General features: G+C 38.2%; 1 protein-coding gene across 4 annotated transcripts in view; it reads left to right on the top strand.

The window, feature by feature from the left end:
• Positions 1-19,208, top strand: part of GPR89A (G protein-coupled receptor 89A) — a 59,585-nt gene that overhangs the window by 20,682 nt on the left and 19,695 nt on the right. For 2 of the 4 annotated variants that reach the window (XM_004779629.3, XM_004779627.3), the window contains exons 6-9: positions 288-408; positions 1,262-1,342; positions 16,267-16,376; positions 18,826-18,935. In XM_004779629.3, coding sequence (XP_004779686.1) covers positions 288-408; positions 1,262-1,342; positions 16,267-16,376; positions 18,826-18,935 — 422 coding nt within the window. The remainder of the gene's footprint in view (positions 1-287; positions 409-1,261; positions 1,343-16,266; positions 16,377-18,825; positions 18,936-19,208) is intronic. The other 2 variants (XM_045081817.1, XM_004779628.3) reach the window with 1 other exon arrangement.

The raw sequence follows: 19,208 nt of genomic DNA, 5'->3' as shown, positions 1-19,208 counted from the left end.
TTGCTAGAGTTCACACTACCTTAAGTGAAAAAGTATTATCTGCAAATATTACTTTAGCATTACCATCGCCTAGCAATAGAGATGATTCTGGAAGCATATGGGATAGGAGGAAAATCCGTAGACTTTTATATATTTATTATGGAAGATCTACATATTGATAATTGAATTTTTAAATTTAATATTGATAATTAAAATTTCGCTTATTTAAGTTGTATGTAATGGTTGAGGTTTTCTGTCATTTTTCCCCTTGCAATGCCATTTTATCTTTATCACTTTGATGTTTTTAGGGATTTTGTCCATAGAACAGCTCATCAGCCGGGTAGGTGTAATTGGTGTGACTCTCATGGCTCTTCTTTCTGGATTTGGTGCTGTCAACTGCCCATACACGTACATGTCCTATTTCCTCAGGTAAAAAGAATTTTGTCTCTTTTTTTTTTTCCTGTTACTTCATGAATACATATGTCCTAGCATGCCATCACCATTAATACTTAAATATGAGATCTGTGACACTGCTTTTTAAATTCTTTCCCTCTGTCTTTAAAGGCATTATCCTAAGAATCTCTCCAAATAAATAATCTTATATTATTTGCCCTTTGTTTGTCCTACTTTCACTTATTTTTAAAATGGTTATTTCGGGGCACCTGAGTAACTCGGTTGAGTGTTCCACTCTTAATTTCAGCTCAGGTCATGATCTTGGGGTTGTGAGACTTGAGATTGAGCCCCACATTGGGGTCTGCACTTAGCAGAGAGTCTGCTTGAGATCCTCCCTCTCCCTCTCCTTTTACCCCCACTCATAGGCATACACTCACTCTCTGTCTCTCTCTAAAATAAATAAATCTTTTTAAAAATGGTGATTTTAGTCAGATTCTCTTTACTTCGTCTTACACTTTTTAAAGGCGCATGTCTCATGCAATGTGAGCTAATCCCCACTTCTGTAAATCAGTTCCTCCTAGAAGTAGAATGGTAGAAGGCAATCCCTTCTTGTAAGTTGTAAGAGTGCTTACATGTGCATCATAAGCTAAGAAAGACTATAAGAGAGCCAGTTACCTTCTATTGCCCTGAGACTGCAAAACTTTTAACTATAAAAAAAAATGAAAGCAAAAGCATTTTTGCTTTTTATAGTCATTTTAGTATTCTCTAGAAAAGGTCCTTGAATTACTGGGTAACAACTAAGGTTTATGTGTTTCTCCAGCTGTCTTGTATTTATTATGCCCAAGGATGGGATCCCCAAACATTGCTAACAGTTTGCGCCTATTTATAGAAATGTGACTGATGCAGATATTCTAGCCCTGGAACGGCGACTGCTCCAAACCATGGATATGATCATCAGCAAAAAGAAAAGGTAAGATATCAGCACATTAAAAAACTTGTACTCCTAGAATTTCTCAACAAGAAATGTGACTATGAATTGGGGCTAACAGGGAATTTCATCTTACTTATTGTTGTAATAAATTAAAGTACCATCAAAGACTTAATGTCTAGTCTTGCATGAAAGAAATTTTCAAATTCCACTTATTTCCTGACTTTAGATAAATTCTCCTGAGATTAGCTATTAATATAATGTTTACATTTGAAGGTATTCTGCGTTGGATGCTCTAAAAGTCTATTGCCTTACATTTTTATAAACTTCTGCGTGCCTGATTTCAATCTTTTCAACTTCCTTTTCTCCAACCGCTTTGAAAAATCCTTCAAGTCTTCTAGCTATTGTCATTTTATCATTTAAGAAGCACTTTTACAATGTATACTCCTAAAGTGGCATTTCTAGAAATCTATCACATTGAGTCACAGCCTAAGCTGTATACTCAGACTGTCTGAATTTGAATCCTTGGCCCACAATTCATAGTGTGACCTTGAGGTGTTACTTTATGTCTTGGTTTCCTCATCTGTAAAATGGAAATAATGAGTTGACATGTAGAACTCTTAGAACAGTGAACCACACAGAGCTGAGGAATACTATTGAACATACTAATATTATCTCTGGAGGACAGTCATTAGGTTTTTGTGTTTTATCTTCATTTATTCATTCATGTATTTTCATTCTCTTAGTAATTATAGGAAGCCTAGTTTATGCTAGGTACTGCACTAAATGCTGAACTCATAGAGATAGAATGAGGAACAAGATAAGTTACTGGGGTGCCTGGTTGGCTCAGTTGGTTAAGCGCCTGTCTTCGGTTCAGGTCATGATCCCAGAGTCCTGGGATCAAGCCCTGAGGCATCAGGCTCCCGGCTTGGTGGGGAACCTGCTTCTCCCTCTGCTCTTCCCCACCCCCCAACTTGGGTTCTCTCTCATGTGAGCTTCCTCTCTGTCTCTGTAACAAATAAAATCTTTCTTAAAAAAAGATAAGTTACTGACTTCATGAAGCTCATTAGTCTACTGTCTTTTTTAAAGTTCTATTACCCAAATAAAAACAATGACATAGAGGTTCTAAATTGCATGAGTGTTTCTGCATTTCATGTTTTGTCTTTCAACATTTTTCTGTAGTAAGACCCAGAGTCACGTCAAAGAAGGCTTAATGTAAGAGATAACATAGACTTTAGAATGATAAGGAGGGCCTGATTTACCAGCTCATTATTGATCTCCATTTCTGTATACCTGTCCTAGAGTATTGATTCACATGTTGAATATACATTTATTCTTTGCATTTTGTTCACATTGATTCTATACAGTTTATTTACATAAAAATGTAAATTTAGATTTAAAAAACATAACAGTAAAAGCAGCATTATTCAATATTGAAAGATGATTATAATAATACTATTTTGGTTCCTGTGATTGTTCTCCCATATACTATACTTCTTTCATTCATATGGAGAGATGAAAGTAATGACCCATGTCAAATGTGGAGGTACACTTTATTTAAGATTTATTTGAGAGAGAGGGCACGAGTGCACGAGCAGGTAGAAGGGGGAGAGGGAGAAGCATGCTTCCTGTCAAGCAGGGAGCCCCTCATGGGCTCAATCCCAGGACCTGAACTGAAGTCTTGCTGAACCAACTGAGCCATCCAGGCATCCTCCATACTGTTTTCCACAGTCAATGCACTAGTTTGCATTCCCACCCATAGTGCACAAGGGTTTCCTTTTCTTCCACATCCTTGCCAACACTTGTTATTCTTGTCTTTTTTTATTATATCCATTGTGACTGGCATGAGGTGATATCTCATTGTGGTTTTGTTTTGCATTTACTTGATTGGTGATGTTGAGCATCTTCTCATGTATCTGTTGGGCATCTGTATGTCTTCTTTAGAATAATGTCTATTCAGGTCCTCTGCCTACTTTTAATCAGATTGTCTTTTTGGTGTTGAGTTGTATAAGTTCCTTATTCATTTTGGATATTAACCCCTTCTTGGATACATCATTTGCAAATATCTTCTGCCATTAAGTAGGTTGTCTTTTTGTTTTACTGGTTTCCTTTGCTGTGCAGAGGCTTTCTATTTCGATGTTGTCCCAAAAGTTTATTCTTACATTTGTTTCCCTCAACAGAGGAGACATATCCAGAAAAATATATCTAAAGTTAATGTCCAAGAGATTACCACTGGTGTTTTCTTCTAGGAGTTTTATGGTTTCAGGTCTCACGTTTAGGTCTTAATCCATTTTGAGTTTACTTTTACATATAGTGTGAGAAGGTAGTCCAGCTGCATTCTCATGTAGCTGTCAGGTTTTCCCAGCACCATTTATCTAAGAGACTGTCCTTTCCCTTTGTATATTCTTGCCTCCTTTGTTATAGATTGAGTATGTAAGTGTGGATTTGTTTCTGGGCTTTCTATTTCATTCCATTGATCCATATTGTGTTTGATTACTATAGCTTTGTAGTACATCTGGAACTCCAGGACTGTGATACCTCCAGTTTTGTTCTTCCTTCTCAAGATTGACTTGGATACGTGGGGTCTTCTGTGGTTCAACACAAATTTTTGAACACTTTGTTCTAGTTCTATGGAAAATGCTATTGATATATGACAGGGATTGCACTGAATCTGTACATTGCCTTGGGACCACAATTTGCAATATTTTATTATTTTTTTTAAGATTTTATGTATTTATTTGACAGAGAGATCACAAGTAGGCAGAGAGGCAGGCAGAGAGAGAGGGAGAAGCAGGCTTCCTGCTGAGCAGAGAGCCCAGTGTGGGGCTCGATCCCAGAACCCTGAGATCATGACCTGAGCTGAAGGCAGAGGCTTAACCCACTGAGCCACCCAGGCACCCCTATTTTTAATCCTTTGTTTTGTTGATGTGATGTATCATGTTGGTTTTGTTTATACTAAACCGTCCTTGTATCCCTGGAGTAATTCCCATTTCATTGTGGCAAATGATCCTTTTAATATAGTCTTGATTTGAGTTTGCTTATATTTTGTTGAGGATTTTTGCATCTATGTTCATTGGGAGTACTGACCTGTAGTTTTCTCTTTCTGTAGTGTCTTTGGTTGATTTTGGTATCAGGGTAATGCTAGTTTCATAGAATGAATTTCTTCCCCTTCTATTTTTTGGACCATTTGAGGAGAATAGTATTAACTCTTCTTTGAATATTTGGTAGAATTCACCTGTGATTCTGTCTGGTCTTAGATTTTTGCTTATTGGGAGTTTTTTTTATCACATTCAATTTTGTTGCTAGTAATTGGTCTGTTCAGATTTTCTATTTCTTCCTCATTTGGTTTTGGTATGTTTGTATTGTATTTGGTATGTTTCTAGGAATTTATCCATTTCTTCTAGGTTGTCCCATTTGTTGGCATATAATTTTTTGTAGTGGTCTCATAATTCTTTGTATTTCTGTGGTGTCAGTTGTTGTTTCTTCTCTTTTATTTCTGGTTTTATTTATTTGGGCCCTGTCTGATGAATCTGACTAAAGGTTTATCAATTTTATTACCTTTTCAAAGAACCAACTCTTGGTTTCATTGATCTTTCTATTTTCTTTTTTTAGAGTCTATTTCATTTATTTCTGCCTGGTCTTTATTATTTCCTTCCTTCTACTAAGCTTGGGCTTTGTTTGTTCTTTCTCTAGTTCATTTAGTTATAAGGTTAAAGTGTTTGAGATTTTTCTTATTTCTTGAGATAGGACTGTATTGCTATAAGTTTCCCTTTTAGAACTGTTTTTGTTGCATCTGAAAGATTTTGAATGATTGTTTTTCCACTTTCATTTGTCTCTCTATATTTTTTATTTCCTCTCTGATTTCTTCATTGACCTATTGGTTGGTTAGGAGCATTTAGCATTTAGCCTCCATGTGTTTGTGTTTTTTCCAGTTGCTTTCTTGTGATTGATATCTTGTTTCATACCATTGCAGTCAGAAAAGATGCATAGTATGATTTCAGTCTTTTTTAAATTTATTGAGACTTGTTTTGTGGCCCACATGTGATCTGTCCTGGAGAATGTTCCATGTCCACTTGAAAAAAATGTGTATTCCGCTGTTTTGGGGGTGGAATCTTCTGTATCTATTAAGTCCATCTGGTCTAGTTCAGAGATGCTGTTTCCTTATTTGGCCCAGATATTCTCTTTATTGATGTAAGTGGGGTATTAATGTTCTCTACTATTATTGTGTTACTGTCAATTTCTACATTTATGTCTGTTAACATTTGTATTATGTACTTACATACTCTGATGTTGTGTGCAAAAATGTTTACACTTATTATATCCTCTTGTTGGATTCATTTCTTTATCATTACATAATGCCCTTCTGTGTCTCTTGTTAAAGTCTTTGTTATAGAGTCTGCTTTGTCTGATAAGTACTGCTACCCTGACCCCCTCCCCACCACGCCTCACCCCACTTTCATTTGCATGGAATATGTTTTCCAGCCCTTCATTCTCAGTCTGTATGTGTCTTTGGGTCAGAAGTGAGCCTCTTGTAGGTAGCATACAGATGGATCTTGTTTTTTCACCCATTCAGTCATTCTATGTCTTTTGATTAGAGCATTTCAACATTTTCATTTTAAAGTAATTATTGATAGGCATGTACTTACTGCCCTTTTGTCCATTGTTTTCTAGCTATTTTTGTAGTTCTTCTGTTCCTTCTCTTGCTCTCTCTTGCTATTTTCTCTTGTGACTGATGACTTTCTTTAGTGTATGCTTGGCTTTCTTTCTCTTTATTTTTTTGTTATCTATTACACATTTTGGTTTTGTTGTTACCATGAAGTTCATATATAACATCCCAAGTATGTAGCAATCTATAAGTTGATGGTCACTTAAGTTCAAACACATTCTAAAAGAACTTTTTTTTTTTTTAAGATTTTATTTATTTATCAGAGAGAGAGAAGGGGAGAGAGCGAGCACAGGCAGACAGAATGGCAGGCAGAGGCAGAGGGAGAAGCAGGCTCCCTGCCGAGCAAGGAGCCCGATGCGGGACTTGATCCCAGGACTCTGGGATCATGACCTGAGCCGAAGGCAGCTGCTTAACCAACTGAGCCACCCAGGCGTCCCTAAAAGAACTTTTTTTGCTCCCCCATTCCATGTATATGTTGTCATGTTTTCTATCTTTATATAGATTTCAAGGTATATAGTTATAAAGATGTAAAGATTTCTATATATATATAAATCTTTATATAACTTTATAGATATAACTTTATAACTTTATAAAGTTAACTTTATATTAACTTTATAGATATATATATATCAATATATCTAGACATACATATAGATATATATCTTCATATCATCCTTTTCTTCTACTTAGAGCCTTTTCTTTTCATTTAATGAAGTCCCTTTAACATTTCTTCTAAGGCCAAATTAGTGGTAATGAACTCCTTTAAGTTCTTTTATTTTTTTAAAGATTTATTTATTTATTTGATAGAAAGAGACACATCAAGAGAGGAAACACAACAGAGGGAGTGGGAGAGGGAGAAGCAGGCTTCCCACCAAGCAGGGAGCCTGATGCAGGGCTCAATCCCAGGATCCTGGGATCACGGCCTGAGCTGAAGGTGGATGCTTAATGACTGAGTCACCCAGGTGCTGCTGAACTCCTTTAACTCTGGGAAACTCTCTCCTTCTATTCTGAATAACCTTGCCAAGTAGAGTATTCTTGCATGTAGGTTTTTGCCCTTTCAGTACTTTGAATATATTATACCATTCCTTTTTGTTCTGCCAAGTTTGTGCTGAAAAATCAGACAATAGCCTTGTGGGATTTCCCTTATGTATAACTATTTGCTTCTTGCCGCTTTTAAGAGTCTCTTCAATAGTTGACATTTTAATTACAATATGTCATGGTGTGGACCTCCGTGGGTTTATCTTGTTTGGAATTCTTTGCATCCTAGGCCAAGATGTCTGTTTTCTTCCCCAGGTTAGGGAAGTTTTCTGCTATTTTTTTAAATAAGTTTCCTGCCCCTTTCTCTCTTTCTTCTTCTGGGACCCCTATAATATGAGTGTTTGTTTACTTGATATTGTCCAATAAATCCCTTAACCTTCCCTTATTTTTTTTTAATTCTTCTTTCTTTTTGCTGTTCAGCTTAGGTGGCTTGCATTAACTTGTCCTCTAGATCACTAATTCATTCTTCTGCATTCACTAATCTGGGTTAATTCCCTCTAGTATATTTTTCATTTCAGTTATTATATCCCTCAACTCTGGTTCTTTTTATATTTTCTATCTCTTTGTTAAAGTTCTCAGTGAGTTCTTTCACCCTTCTCTCCTGTCTGGTGAACATCTTTATGATCATGATTTTATACTCTTTGTCAGGCATATTGCTTGTCTCCATTTCATTTATCTCCTTCCATTCTTTTTATGAGGTTTCATCTTGTTCTTTAGTTTGGAGCATGTTCCTCTCTCTCATTTTGCCTGCCTTTCTGTGCCTGTTCTATGAATTTGGTAGAACAGCTACTTCTCTTAAACTTGAGGGAATGCCCCTGTGTATGGTCATCCTCTGTGTAGACTGTGTGACTGGTAATTTTGGTTAACTGACTGGAGCTGTGGCTGGCATGGGCTGGGGGTCCTGAAGCACTCCATTCTGGGTCTGGGATGTTCAGAGCTGAAGTGGGTGTGGTCCGGGATGGTCCTGGGGCTCTCTGTACAGAGAGTGCCTCAGCAAGATAGCTGAAGGTAAATTGGGGTGGGGGGCACGTGTCGTGGGCCTCGCTCTGCGGAAAGCTCTGCAAAATAGCTGCAGCTGCAATGAGTACAAGCTAGGGTGTCTTAGGGCATTCCACAAAGGAAGCACCCTGAAGGGGTGGTTGGAGCCAAAGCTGCCACAGGCCAGAATGCTCCATTCAGGGAGTGCCCTGGCAGGACAGCTGGCACTGAAGTAGGCACAGGCTAGGGGTTCCCAAGGTGCTCCACACAGTGGGTACCCTGGCAGGGTAGCTAGAACGAGAGCTAAAGCATCCATGAGCTAGGAGGTCCCAGAGTGCTCTGCATCAGGGGGACCCCAGCAAGCCATCTGCAACTGAACTGGTGTGGGCCTGGTGCTTTGCACCTTTGCTCCTGTGTTACCTGCTGAAATGGGTGGAGCTCTAGTGACCAGGGTGTCCCAGTGTGCATGGTTTTGGGCCTCCCTTGGTGGGACAGCTGGGGATGATGTGGTCAAGGGGCTCACTGAGATGGTAATCTGACTAATGTGCCCAGCCCCTGCTCCTGTCTATACTGTCAAGGTGGAGGGGAAACATAAACTCTGGTGCTTGCCAGCCCCTCCCACCTGAAGGGAGTTTCAGCAGTTCCTCTGCTGTCTGATAGGGTTCTAGAGCTGGTTCCTTTATATTCTATTTGCTATTCTAAACCACAGCTTTTTTTTCTGTGCCTCGGAGCAGACAAATCTGCTCATGATCCTTCAGTATTATTCTTTCCCCCTGCCCATTCTCCCCTGCTGCATATTTCACAGCATTGGGGGTGGAGGGGTTCCCTTTAATTTAGTCTCCGTCTGTTTTGTTGTTCTCTATGTGGTCTATCTTTTTTATTTTTTTTTAAGATTTTATTTATTTATTTGACAGAGAGAAATCACAAGTAGTCGGAGAGGCAGGCAGAGAGAGAGAGAGGGAAGCAGGCTCCCTGCTGAGCAGAGAGCCCGATGCGGGACTCGATCCCAGGACCCCGAGATCATGACCTGAGCCGAAGGCAGCGGCTTAACCCACTGAGCCACCCAGGCGCCCCTGGTCTATCTTTTTTTATACAGAAGCTGTTTAGTCAGCCCACAGTTATTCTTCAGGAGGAATTGCTCTATAAATAGGTATAGATTTGATGTGTCTATAGAGGAGGAAAGTTCAGAGTCTTCCTACATCACCATCTTCAGCCTTTTCCTTGGATGTGTTCTTTTAAGCCATTTTATCATAGTGGTTAGGAATTCCTTTCCCATGGTTAGGAATTGGCCTTGAGCCATACATGTATCCCTGTAGGTTCTGTCTAGTTGGAATCTGGGATGGTTTGTGGTCCTGCAATCGATCTTACTAATTTGAGTGGCTCTCAGAAAAGTCAGCCTTCCAACTTGGCCTAATTAGCACAGCAGTGAAGCTAATAGGTCAGACAGGCAACTAACATGACAACACTGGGGCCCTTGGGATTCATACTAGAAAAACTGTTTTCACAAACACTAATAGTTGGGGAGTAGTGGCCAGAAAACCATTTTTTAATTTAACAGCAGAGGGCCATAGTGAGATGGCATGCAAGAAAAGTAACATCTGTTATTTACAAGAGTTAATGGCTGAAAATTGCAAGAAAGAGGCACACTGCGTTCTCACTTGAAACACTAAAGAGAAGATGAGGTTTATAGTATTTGAAAAACCTTCCTCAAAAACCTAGTTCAGTTAGTATGAACATGCTGGTTTAGTGGTCAAAACCTTCATCTTTTTTCAGGCTGAGAGAGTTAAGTCATCTGTTACATTGTTTTGCTTTTCTGTTGACTTAGATATTAAAGCTTTTATTTTGGTAATCTTTGATATAGCTGGAATATAGCCTGTATTCACAAACAATATTAATACAATTTTGAAATTGTGGTCCTGTGGAAGATAGAAAATACAACTATGTAACTACACTATGGTATAATGAAAAGAACTTAAACTAGACAATCACTTTATTTTTTTTATTTTATTTTATTTTTTTTTAAGATTTTACCTATTTATTTGACAAAGAGATCCCAAGTAGGCAGAGAGGCAGGCAGAGAGAGGAAGCAGGCTCCCTGCTGAGCAGAGAGCCCAACGTGGTGAGCAGAGAGCCCGACGTGGGGCTCGATCCCAGGACACTTGAGATTGTTACCTGAGCCAAAGGCAGAGGCCCAACCCACTGAGCCACCCAGGCACCCCTAGACAATCACTTTATATTAAGCATGTTAAATGATCTTGGGCATATCTTGACGGTCTTAGTTTCCTCATAGAATGATGGGGTTAACTAAAGGGTCTCTACGATTCCTTTCAGCCCATAAATTCTGAATTTATAATTTTCGCTTGTGGATTACACAAAAATTAGAGTATTACAGCATGTAAAAGTTTAATGCAAGCTATTACTATGAGGAAAAATTCTTAACCTTTACTCTCTAGTTGGTTGTTATTTTTCTTTTTTTTTTTCTTTTAGGTTCTCTTGAAAATTTGTAGGGATAGAGAAAAAAAATACATTCACTGGTAAAACTTTAGAACCAGCCACAACTACCCTCAAAGTATGGCACTGCCAAGAGTTTAACTAATTCCTTTGACAGAAAACCATAAAAATTAGAAAAATTATAAATAATAATAATAATATTCAAATGCACTGGAAAATGAACAGAGAGAGAAAATTTTGAGAAGAGTATCAGATTATTTCATGTTTGTGGCTTTCTTGCCTGGAGTTGCTCTTTAACCACTGCCGGCTCTCCTAGCACCCACTCAGACTGATAAATTTCCAGTTACTCTGATTTGAACTTTGAAGTGAAATTTTGGAGACAAAAGAGATGCAGAAGTACTAAGATAATAGAATCTAAGTATAAACTGTCTGAATACACTCATCACTAAACCATGCATTTGCAAAGTAAATACCAGAGAACCTGAGAAAAAGTAGGGAGAAACGAGAAGGGGGTGTACCCTTGAAAGACATAACTGCCTCTTACTATGATTTGCAAGTGTGTTGTGCCTTTGGTTGAGTGCATTGTCTGAACTATGTGTAAGATGGCACAGAGCTCAAATGACAGTAATATTCTTACTGGCTTGAGGTGTCACAAGGTAGAACTGAGAACTGGCAAAGCACTTAGAAATATTGAGAGATTGCTATAAACAAAGAGACCAGAGAAAGGATAAACCTTAAAATCTGACTGTAAAATCTGTTCAGATTCTTTGCTGAGCTTAAGCAGGTCTGTGGCCAACAGAGACCATCAGAGTCAGACCAAAAAGAGAGTAGCCGGATGCTGAAAAACTAAGCAAAGACATTAGTTGCTGCATGTAGTGGATATGACAGTTTCACAATTTGAGCCCAGGGAATTTAACTGCTTAATAGAACAACAACAACAACAACAACAAAAATCCTCAGAAAAACAAAACAGATTTCAAAGCACTGCAACATAATATATACAGTGTTAAGTTTTTAGCTAAAACTTACTATATGTACCAAAAAATAGGGGCATGCAATCCATATTCAAGACAAAAAGCAGTTAATGGACATTTAACTTAAAGTGAGCCCAGATAATAGATTTAGCAAACAGACTTAAAAGCAGCTATTATAAATTCTAAGAAATGAAGGTAAGCATAATATTAGTGAATAGATAAAGGATCCCAAAAGAAAAATGAAAACTGTATTTTTAAAAGAAAACAAAAAGAAATTCAAAAGTTAAAAAGTACAGTAACTGAGGGGCACCTGGGTGGCTCAGTGGGTTAAAGCCTCTGCCTTTGGCTCAGGTCATTATCCCAGGGTCCTGGGATCAAGCCCCGCATCGGGCTCTCTGCTCTCAAACAGTTCAACATGGAGTTGTGAGTCCTAAAGAATGAGGAAGATGCAAAAAAGTATTTAAAGAAATAATGGCCAGAAACTTCCCAAATTTGGAGGAAAATGTTAGTTTACAGATCCAAAAAGCTTAAAGAACCCCAACTGGGATAAACACAAAAGTACACCGAGTTCATATGGTCAAATTGATAAAAGAGGAAGACAAAGAAAGTTTTATAAGCAGCAAGAGAAGAATGTTACATACAGGCAAACCATGCAAGCTAATGGTTATTTAACAATGTTGCAAGGTACAAAATAAACGTACAGAGATAAGCTGTATTTCTTTATACTGGTAATTAGATACAATATAAACTACAATACCATACCAGTTACAATCACTGTAAAATGAAAGGTATAAGTCTAACAAAACACATACAGGACTCACATGCGGCAAACTTTATGAAAGAATCCAAGTATCTAAATAGTTGTAACAGGTTTATCAATTGGAAGCCTCAAAATAGGGGAGATACTGATTCTCTCTACATTGACGCACAGGTTTCACATATGTCCCAACGAGATTTTTTGTAGATCTACACAAAATTATTCTAATATATAGAAAGACAAAAGTACTAGAACAGCTAAAACAGTTTTGAAAAAGAATAAAATGGAAAGACTCAGTCTGATTTCAAATCTTACTATATTGCTGTACTAATCAAAACTATGTGATATTGGCAAAGGTATAGACATATCAATGGAACAGAGTAGAAAACTCAGACCAACACAAGTATGCCCAACTAATTTTTTACAAAGATACAAGAAACTTCAGTGAAGATAAGGTAACTTTTTGAACAAATGATGCTGGAGCAATTTGACATCCGTAGATTTTCTTTTTTTTTTTCAATATAAAGCTCTCATCTTACACAAAAATTAACTCAAATTATAAAACTCTACAACTAGGGGGGAAAAAAACATAGGAAATCATAGGAGGGACCTAGGGGTAGGCAGTGTTCTTAGACTTGACACCAAAAGCGTACTTTATAAAAGGAAAAATTAATAAGTTGGATTTCATCCAAACTAAAAAATTCCGCTCTGGGAAAGACATTGCTCAGAGGATGAAAAGACAAATTACAGACTGGGAGAAAAATTTGCAAACCACATTATCTGGGGGGAAAAAAAACTACTAAAATATGTGAACTTTCAAAACAATTAAAAAACATAAAAAGACCAATTTAAAAATGAGCCTGGCTGGCTTAGCCAGTTAAGCATCTGCCTTTAGCTCAGGTCCTGATCCCAGGGTCCTGGGATGGAGTCCCACATTGGGCGCCTTGCTTAGCGGGGAGCCTGCTTCTCCCTCTGCCTGCCGCTCCCCCACTTATGCTCACTGTCTCCCGCTCTCTCTGTGTGTGTCAAATAAATAAAATCTAAAAAAAGAAAAAAAATTGGCAAAAGACATGCAGATATTTCATTGTAGAGCATATACAGATGGCAATTTAGTACATGAAAAGATGTTTTAACATCATAAGCCATTAGAGAAATGCTATTAAAACGACAAGATAACCATGTGTTAGAATGGCTAAAATAAATTAGTGACACCAAATTCTAGTAAGGATGCAGAGAACTGGATCACTCATACACTGCTGGTTAAAATGTCGTAATAGTAATTCTGGATCACATTTAGCCGTTTCTTTAAAAACTAAACATGCAACGACCACACAGCCCAGCAGTTTGCATTTCTGGGCATTTATCCCAAAGAAATGAAGACTTACGTTCACACAAAACTTGTACGCTGATGTGTATAGCAGTGTTATTCATAGTAGCCAAAAATGGAAATAAGCTAGATATTCTTTAATGAATGAATAGTTGAACAAAGTGTGGCACATCCATACCACAGAATACTACTAAGGAACCAGAAGGAATGAACTATCAATAAAACAGCCTGGGTGACTCTCAGAAAATTAGGCTGAGTGAAAAAAGCCAATCCACAAAGGTATATACTATCTGATTCTATTTATGTAACCTTTTTGAAATGACAAAATGGAAATGGAAAACAAATTTGTGGTTGCTGGGTAATTAAAGAGGAGTTGGAGTTGAGAGGAGGGAAGTGGACTATATAAAGGCAACATGAAGGATTCTTGTAGTGATGGAAATGTTCTGTATCTTGACTCTTATCAGTGTCAGTACCCTGGTTGTGATACTGTTCTATAAATTTGCAAGATGTTTCCACTGGGAAAAGCTGGGTGAAGGGTAATTGAGATCTTTTTTTTTTTTATAACCACATGCAAATCTACAATTATCTCAAAATGTTTAATTATAAAAGCGATTGCTGAATTCCCATCTTTCTGGTTTCCATCAGAAAACCACAGAATGGCATATTTAAACCACAGTAGATATTTTGCAACTTCTTGACTTGAAATCTACCACTAAATCTCAGCCGGGTGCATGTGTCTTTCCAGACTATGGGTTTTTTAATGGTGTTCAGCTAATAATGAAGAGATAATTTCTTGATCTGGACTACCCGTTATAATGAAGCAATAGGGGTGATGCTCACAGTGGGGTTGGTGAGGATAGTGACAAAAGTTTAATATAAAACTTAGTGACTTCGCTAGTATCTCATACTGGTTTTTTTCCTTTTTTACCACATCTCGGGGAGTTTGATATTGTTACTATTTCTTTTGAAAATATATACTTATTGTTCATCTGCAACTAACTTGGTAAGAGCAAACCTAATTTATAGCTGAGTGATAAAAAGTGAAAGTAAGTTGTTTAAAACAAGGTCATGCTTGCTGTGTGCAGACAACCTTCACTTCTTGTGGTTATTCCTCTCTCTCTGCCTGTTATGGAGCCATGATAGTGTCAGTCACCTTTAGAAAATCAGCCATTTCCACTCCACAGTTGTTGTGTTTATTGTACTAAGACATGAAAACTGAGGATAATAGAAATGGCTCTCTGTGTGTCCTCTCTCTCCAAGGCCTGTCCTTTATTCCAGCATGCTAAACTGAAGTGAACTTTTAAATGAGTTGAGATAGAACCTCTTCCCTCTTCATATACTTGTTCCAGCTTTTCCACCAATGAAAATGGGAAAACTAAGGATTAGGAGTCTTGCCAAGTCAAAAATCTCCCTAGGTCTGAGCCTATTCTTGGTTGCTAATTACATCTTCCAATAATGCTGAGTTACAGTGAACATCTGTAATTAAAGAAGAGCTAAAGCTTGGAGCTATATTTTATTCACTCAGTATTCAGGCAGAGATCATTTAGGGGAGGAAACAGTTAAGTCAGCATGGCCCAATACACCTAATGTTCTTCTTCTTAATATTGTTTTAACCAGTAGCTTAAAGAATTAGTCCATAGAGGGGCACCTGCGTGGCCCAGTGGTTTAAGCCTCTGCCTTCGGCTCAGGTCATGGTCTCAGGGTCCTGGAATCGAGCCCCGCATCGGGCTCTTTGCTCAGCAGGGAGTCTGCTTCCCCCTCTATCTACCTGCCTCTCTGCCTACTTGTGATCTCTGTCAAATAAATAAATAAAATCTTAAAAAGAAAAAAAAAAGAATTAGTCCATGGAAATACTGTTTGGTACCACTGGTACCATTTTGTATTGGTTCCAACTGTAAATTTTAATGCCGTCTGTCCTCCTTACCACTTCTGTCTCTTGTCACCCAAAAATCTCCATCTTCTTCTCAACTTTTCTTTAGTCCTACTACTCTATCTCTGTTACACCTAACCTGGTTTATTTTAAACTGGAAGGACTTAGCCCGTTATACCCTTCAAGTAACCGTTATGTACAAGTGATCTTCCTTTTGCTTGCAAGGACCCTGTTCTAAAACACCATTGTGGTAGGCTGGAACATGCCAGCATCTGCTGCTGAGGCGGTGAGTTCTCCATAGAACTGAGAGGACAAGAGGAAGGAATAGTAGTAAGTTTCTTGTTGACTTATTCAATAGTTGGGGGGGGGGATTAGAGTTAGAGAATGATGTTTTAGAAGAGTGTATCTTACTGGGATTTTTTGTTGTTTTTCTTTGGTCTGCTTTTGAAAAGGAAGGATAAACTTTTTTAGTTCCTATCCTGAATCTGGTCCTTTAGGTGTGTTGACTATTTTGTCCTTAAATGATAACAGTAATAATTATTAATATATGTGTAGTGCCTTGTAGTTGATAACAAGAACTCTTATATATGATTTCAGTAATCTCACACCTACTGGAGATGAATAAATAGAAACTCTGAAGTCTCACAGCTTCTCAGTTAGAGCCAGTCTCCACATTTACTGTCTTCTCCAAATTCTGTGCTCCTTTGCCTAGGCCACATTGCTTCTTGGGAGTGTATAGTTGCCCTTCAGTTGTAAACAGTAGAAAAGCGAGACTCCAGAGTTTGCATTCTTTCCTGAACAGCTCAGCAAAGGAAAGGGGCACTTATGAGACTAGAAGGTAGATGAGAACACACCATGAGGCTCCAAGCTCCCTTGCTGAGGTTTTATCTTTTCTTTCATTTCAGGATGGCAATGACACGGAGAACTATGTTCCAGAAGGGGGAGGTGCATAACAAACCATCAGGATTCTGGGGAATGATAAAAAGTGTTACCACTTCAGCACCAGGAAGTGAAAGTATCCTTTATCACTCTGTTTGATTCTTTTTCTCAACTCTGAACCAAAGGCCAGAAGAAAAAAGTAGTATTGGGATGGTCTCTCTTACGGTACTTGACTACATCAGAGTCCAGCTGGCCAGGGCTAGGCTTAGGAAATACGGAGTCATCTTTCCTACACCTCTAAAAGATCATAAAACCATTGTCTTTGAGCTGAAGTCCTAAAAGTCACTCTTTCCATTTTACAGATGAGAAAATAGACCCAGAGAGGTTAACTTACACTGTGGTTTGTGGCAAAGACAGGACCTCCTCTTGGTTCTTTCCACTGCGCTCTTCTATTTCCCAAGTCTGAACAAGCAGCTTAAAACACAGTGGCTCCCTAAAATGGATGGCTTGTATATGTATGGGACGGTAAGGGCCTATTTCTAAAGCAGTCAGTATTTCTTTTTTTTTTTTTTTTTTAAGATCTTATTTATTTGACAGAGAGATCAGAAGTAGGCAGAGCAGCAGGCAGAGAGAGAATGGGAAGCAGGCTCCCCGCTGAGCAGGGCTCAATCCCAGGACCATAAGATCATGACCTGAGCCGAAGGCAGAGGCTTAACCCACTGAGCCACCCAGGTGCCCCGCAGTAAGTATTTCTAAACAAATTTTAAGCAGCGCTGTATCTTCAGTGACTTTAGGTTTAAAGAATTAAGGAGATTGGGTTAAAGATTGTTCTTGTCCCAGCTGGTTGCAGTGTTCAGCTGACACCCAAATTGAGAAACAAAATCTCTTTGTGGCTGCCAGGCTATTAAGTTAAAACTTGGGGCACCTGGAGGGAGATAGCATATTCTTACTTCCTTCCTCTGCCTGTGGAAGTACAAATTCCCTTTTGCTTCAGCTCTAGGAAAAGGATGTAGTCGGTTCTTGCTATAAATTGTGGCACATCTTTCTGGTGTCAAATGTAGGTAAGATTTAGAGCAAAGAAAGGCAGGGTGACGTGACCATGAGAGAGGAAAGAAAGGATTACATTGAATTCATTTAATCTAGAAACATTTATTTCACATCTCCCATTTCCGGGCAGAGTCCTAAGGGATAAAATGATGAACAGAGTATACTCTCTTTTCTCAAGAAGCTGTCTAATCATGGGAGAGGCAGACATGGAACTAGTTAAACCCTGTTGTTTGACTGCCTGAACCATGAGAATAGCAGCCTTCCTTATTGAGGAAGGAGCAGAAGGATACTCAGTAATTTGAATACTACAGGCATACCCCAGAGATGTTACAGTTTTGGTTCCAGAACATCACAAAAAGTGGCTATCACATTGAAGGGAGTCAGATGGATACTTTGGGTTCCCAGTACATATAGAACTTATATTTATACTGTATCCTATTGAGTGTGTAAGAGCATTCTTTTTTTAAAAGTGTATAAAGAAGGCTAACCATCATCTGAACTTCCAGTGAGTGGTAATTACTGATCACAAATCCCTATTAAAAAATATAATAATAATAATAATAGTAATGATGATGAAAAAGTTTGAAATAAGGTGAGAATTACCAAAATGTGACACAGAGACATAAATGGCACCAGTAGACTTGCCCAACGCAGGATTGCCACAACCTCCAATTTGTTTAAAAAAAAAAAAAATCTACAAAGTACAACAGAATGAGATATACCTGTAGTGGGCTGTCTTCACTATTTTTATTACTTAAAAGTCCATAAAAGCCAAAGTTTAGGTTTAAACTGTCTTTATGACAATAAGTCAAGTCAGCAAAAGTATCAGGATTATTTCACTTCTCTGAGGCCCTGTCTCCTAAATGGAGAAACTAATAGGACCTCAGTAAGTTCTTGGAAAGTAGCATAGTGTAATGGAAAGAACAGGCCTTGAAGGAGAGCAGATCTGACTTTGCATCCACACCTGTTAGCTGCATGACTTTGAGCAAGTTACTTGACTCTCTGAGCTTTGCTTTCCTTATCTGCAAAATGGGTAATAATATCTATTTCATGAGACTGTTAGGAGTACAATAGAAGATAATGTCTATAAAGAACCAAAAAGTCATATTTATAAATCCCAGCCTGTATTGGAACTCAGTAGTATTAGTTCCCTTTCCTAATATTACATTTATTAGATAATTTAGGGGAAATTATATTGTATTATAGGTGTTTTACTGTATAACTATTTGAGATTTCAAAATTATATTTGACTTTAACTGATCAAAGAAAAGCAACAGTGAGCAAAGCCATCTGTCTGAGCCACTTGAACTAGTGAGAAACTGAGTGGTAGTTGTTTGATAATGGAGAAGCTTTTACACACCTGTGTTGGAGATTGGGGAAATTGCTCTAAAGGAGTACTGTTGTCCATGAAGCAGGAAATTGAATATATAGGCAGTTCCTAAGATCTACTATAGGAAAAACCAAAAGCATATGCTTTCTTCATTACTATTTCTTGAAACTTCTATGTGTTTTAAGCCTTGATGCCCATTTTGTGCCAGATCTTACTCTTATTCAACAGGAAGTGGATGCTTTGGAAGAACTAAGCAGGCAGCTTTTTCTGGAAACAGCTGATCTATATGCTACCAAGGTACAAGGCAAGGAAACAAAAGTATGATTTTTACCAGTTTCTACCAGAAGAAAGAACAAGACTAAATAGCTTTTTAGTGTCCTCTATGGCCAAGCAGTGTGAAAGTGACCTTATCGCTCCAGTATCAGCCATGAAGCTTTAGGAGTCTGCATCCTTTATGACATTGCTCCAACCCACAGCAAAATTCGTACTGGAACACTCAATAATAGAAATTAGTAGGATAATCAAGAGGTTTTTCAACTTCAAAAGTGGCACACACCACTTCCTACTGATTCAGGGTCAAGATGGTAGCTC

The sequence above is a fragment of the Mustela putorius genome, unplaced genomic scaffold, assembly GCF_011764305.1.
Source record: "Mustela putorius furo isolate JIRA1106 unplaced genomic scaffold, ASM1176430v1.1 tig00000585_pilon_pilon_pilon, whole genome shotgun sequence".
NCBI lineage: Eukaryota > Metazoa > Chordata > Mammalia > Carnivora > Mustelidae > Mustela > Mustela putorius.
This window is presented reverse-complemented; position numbering and strand designations above follow the sequence as displayed.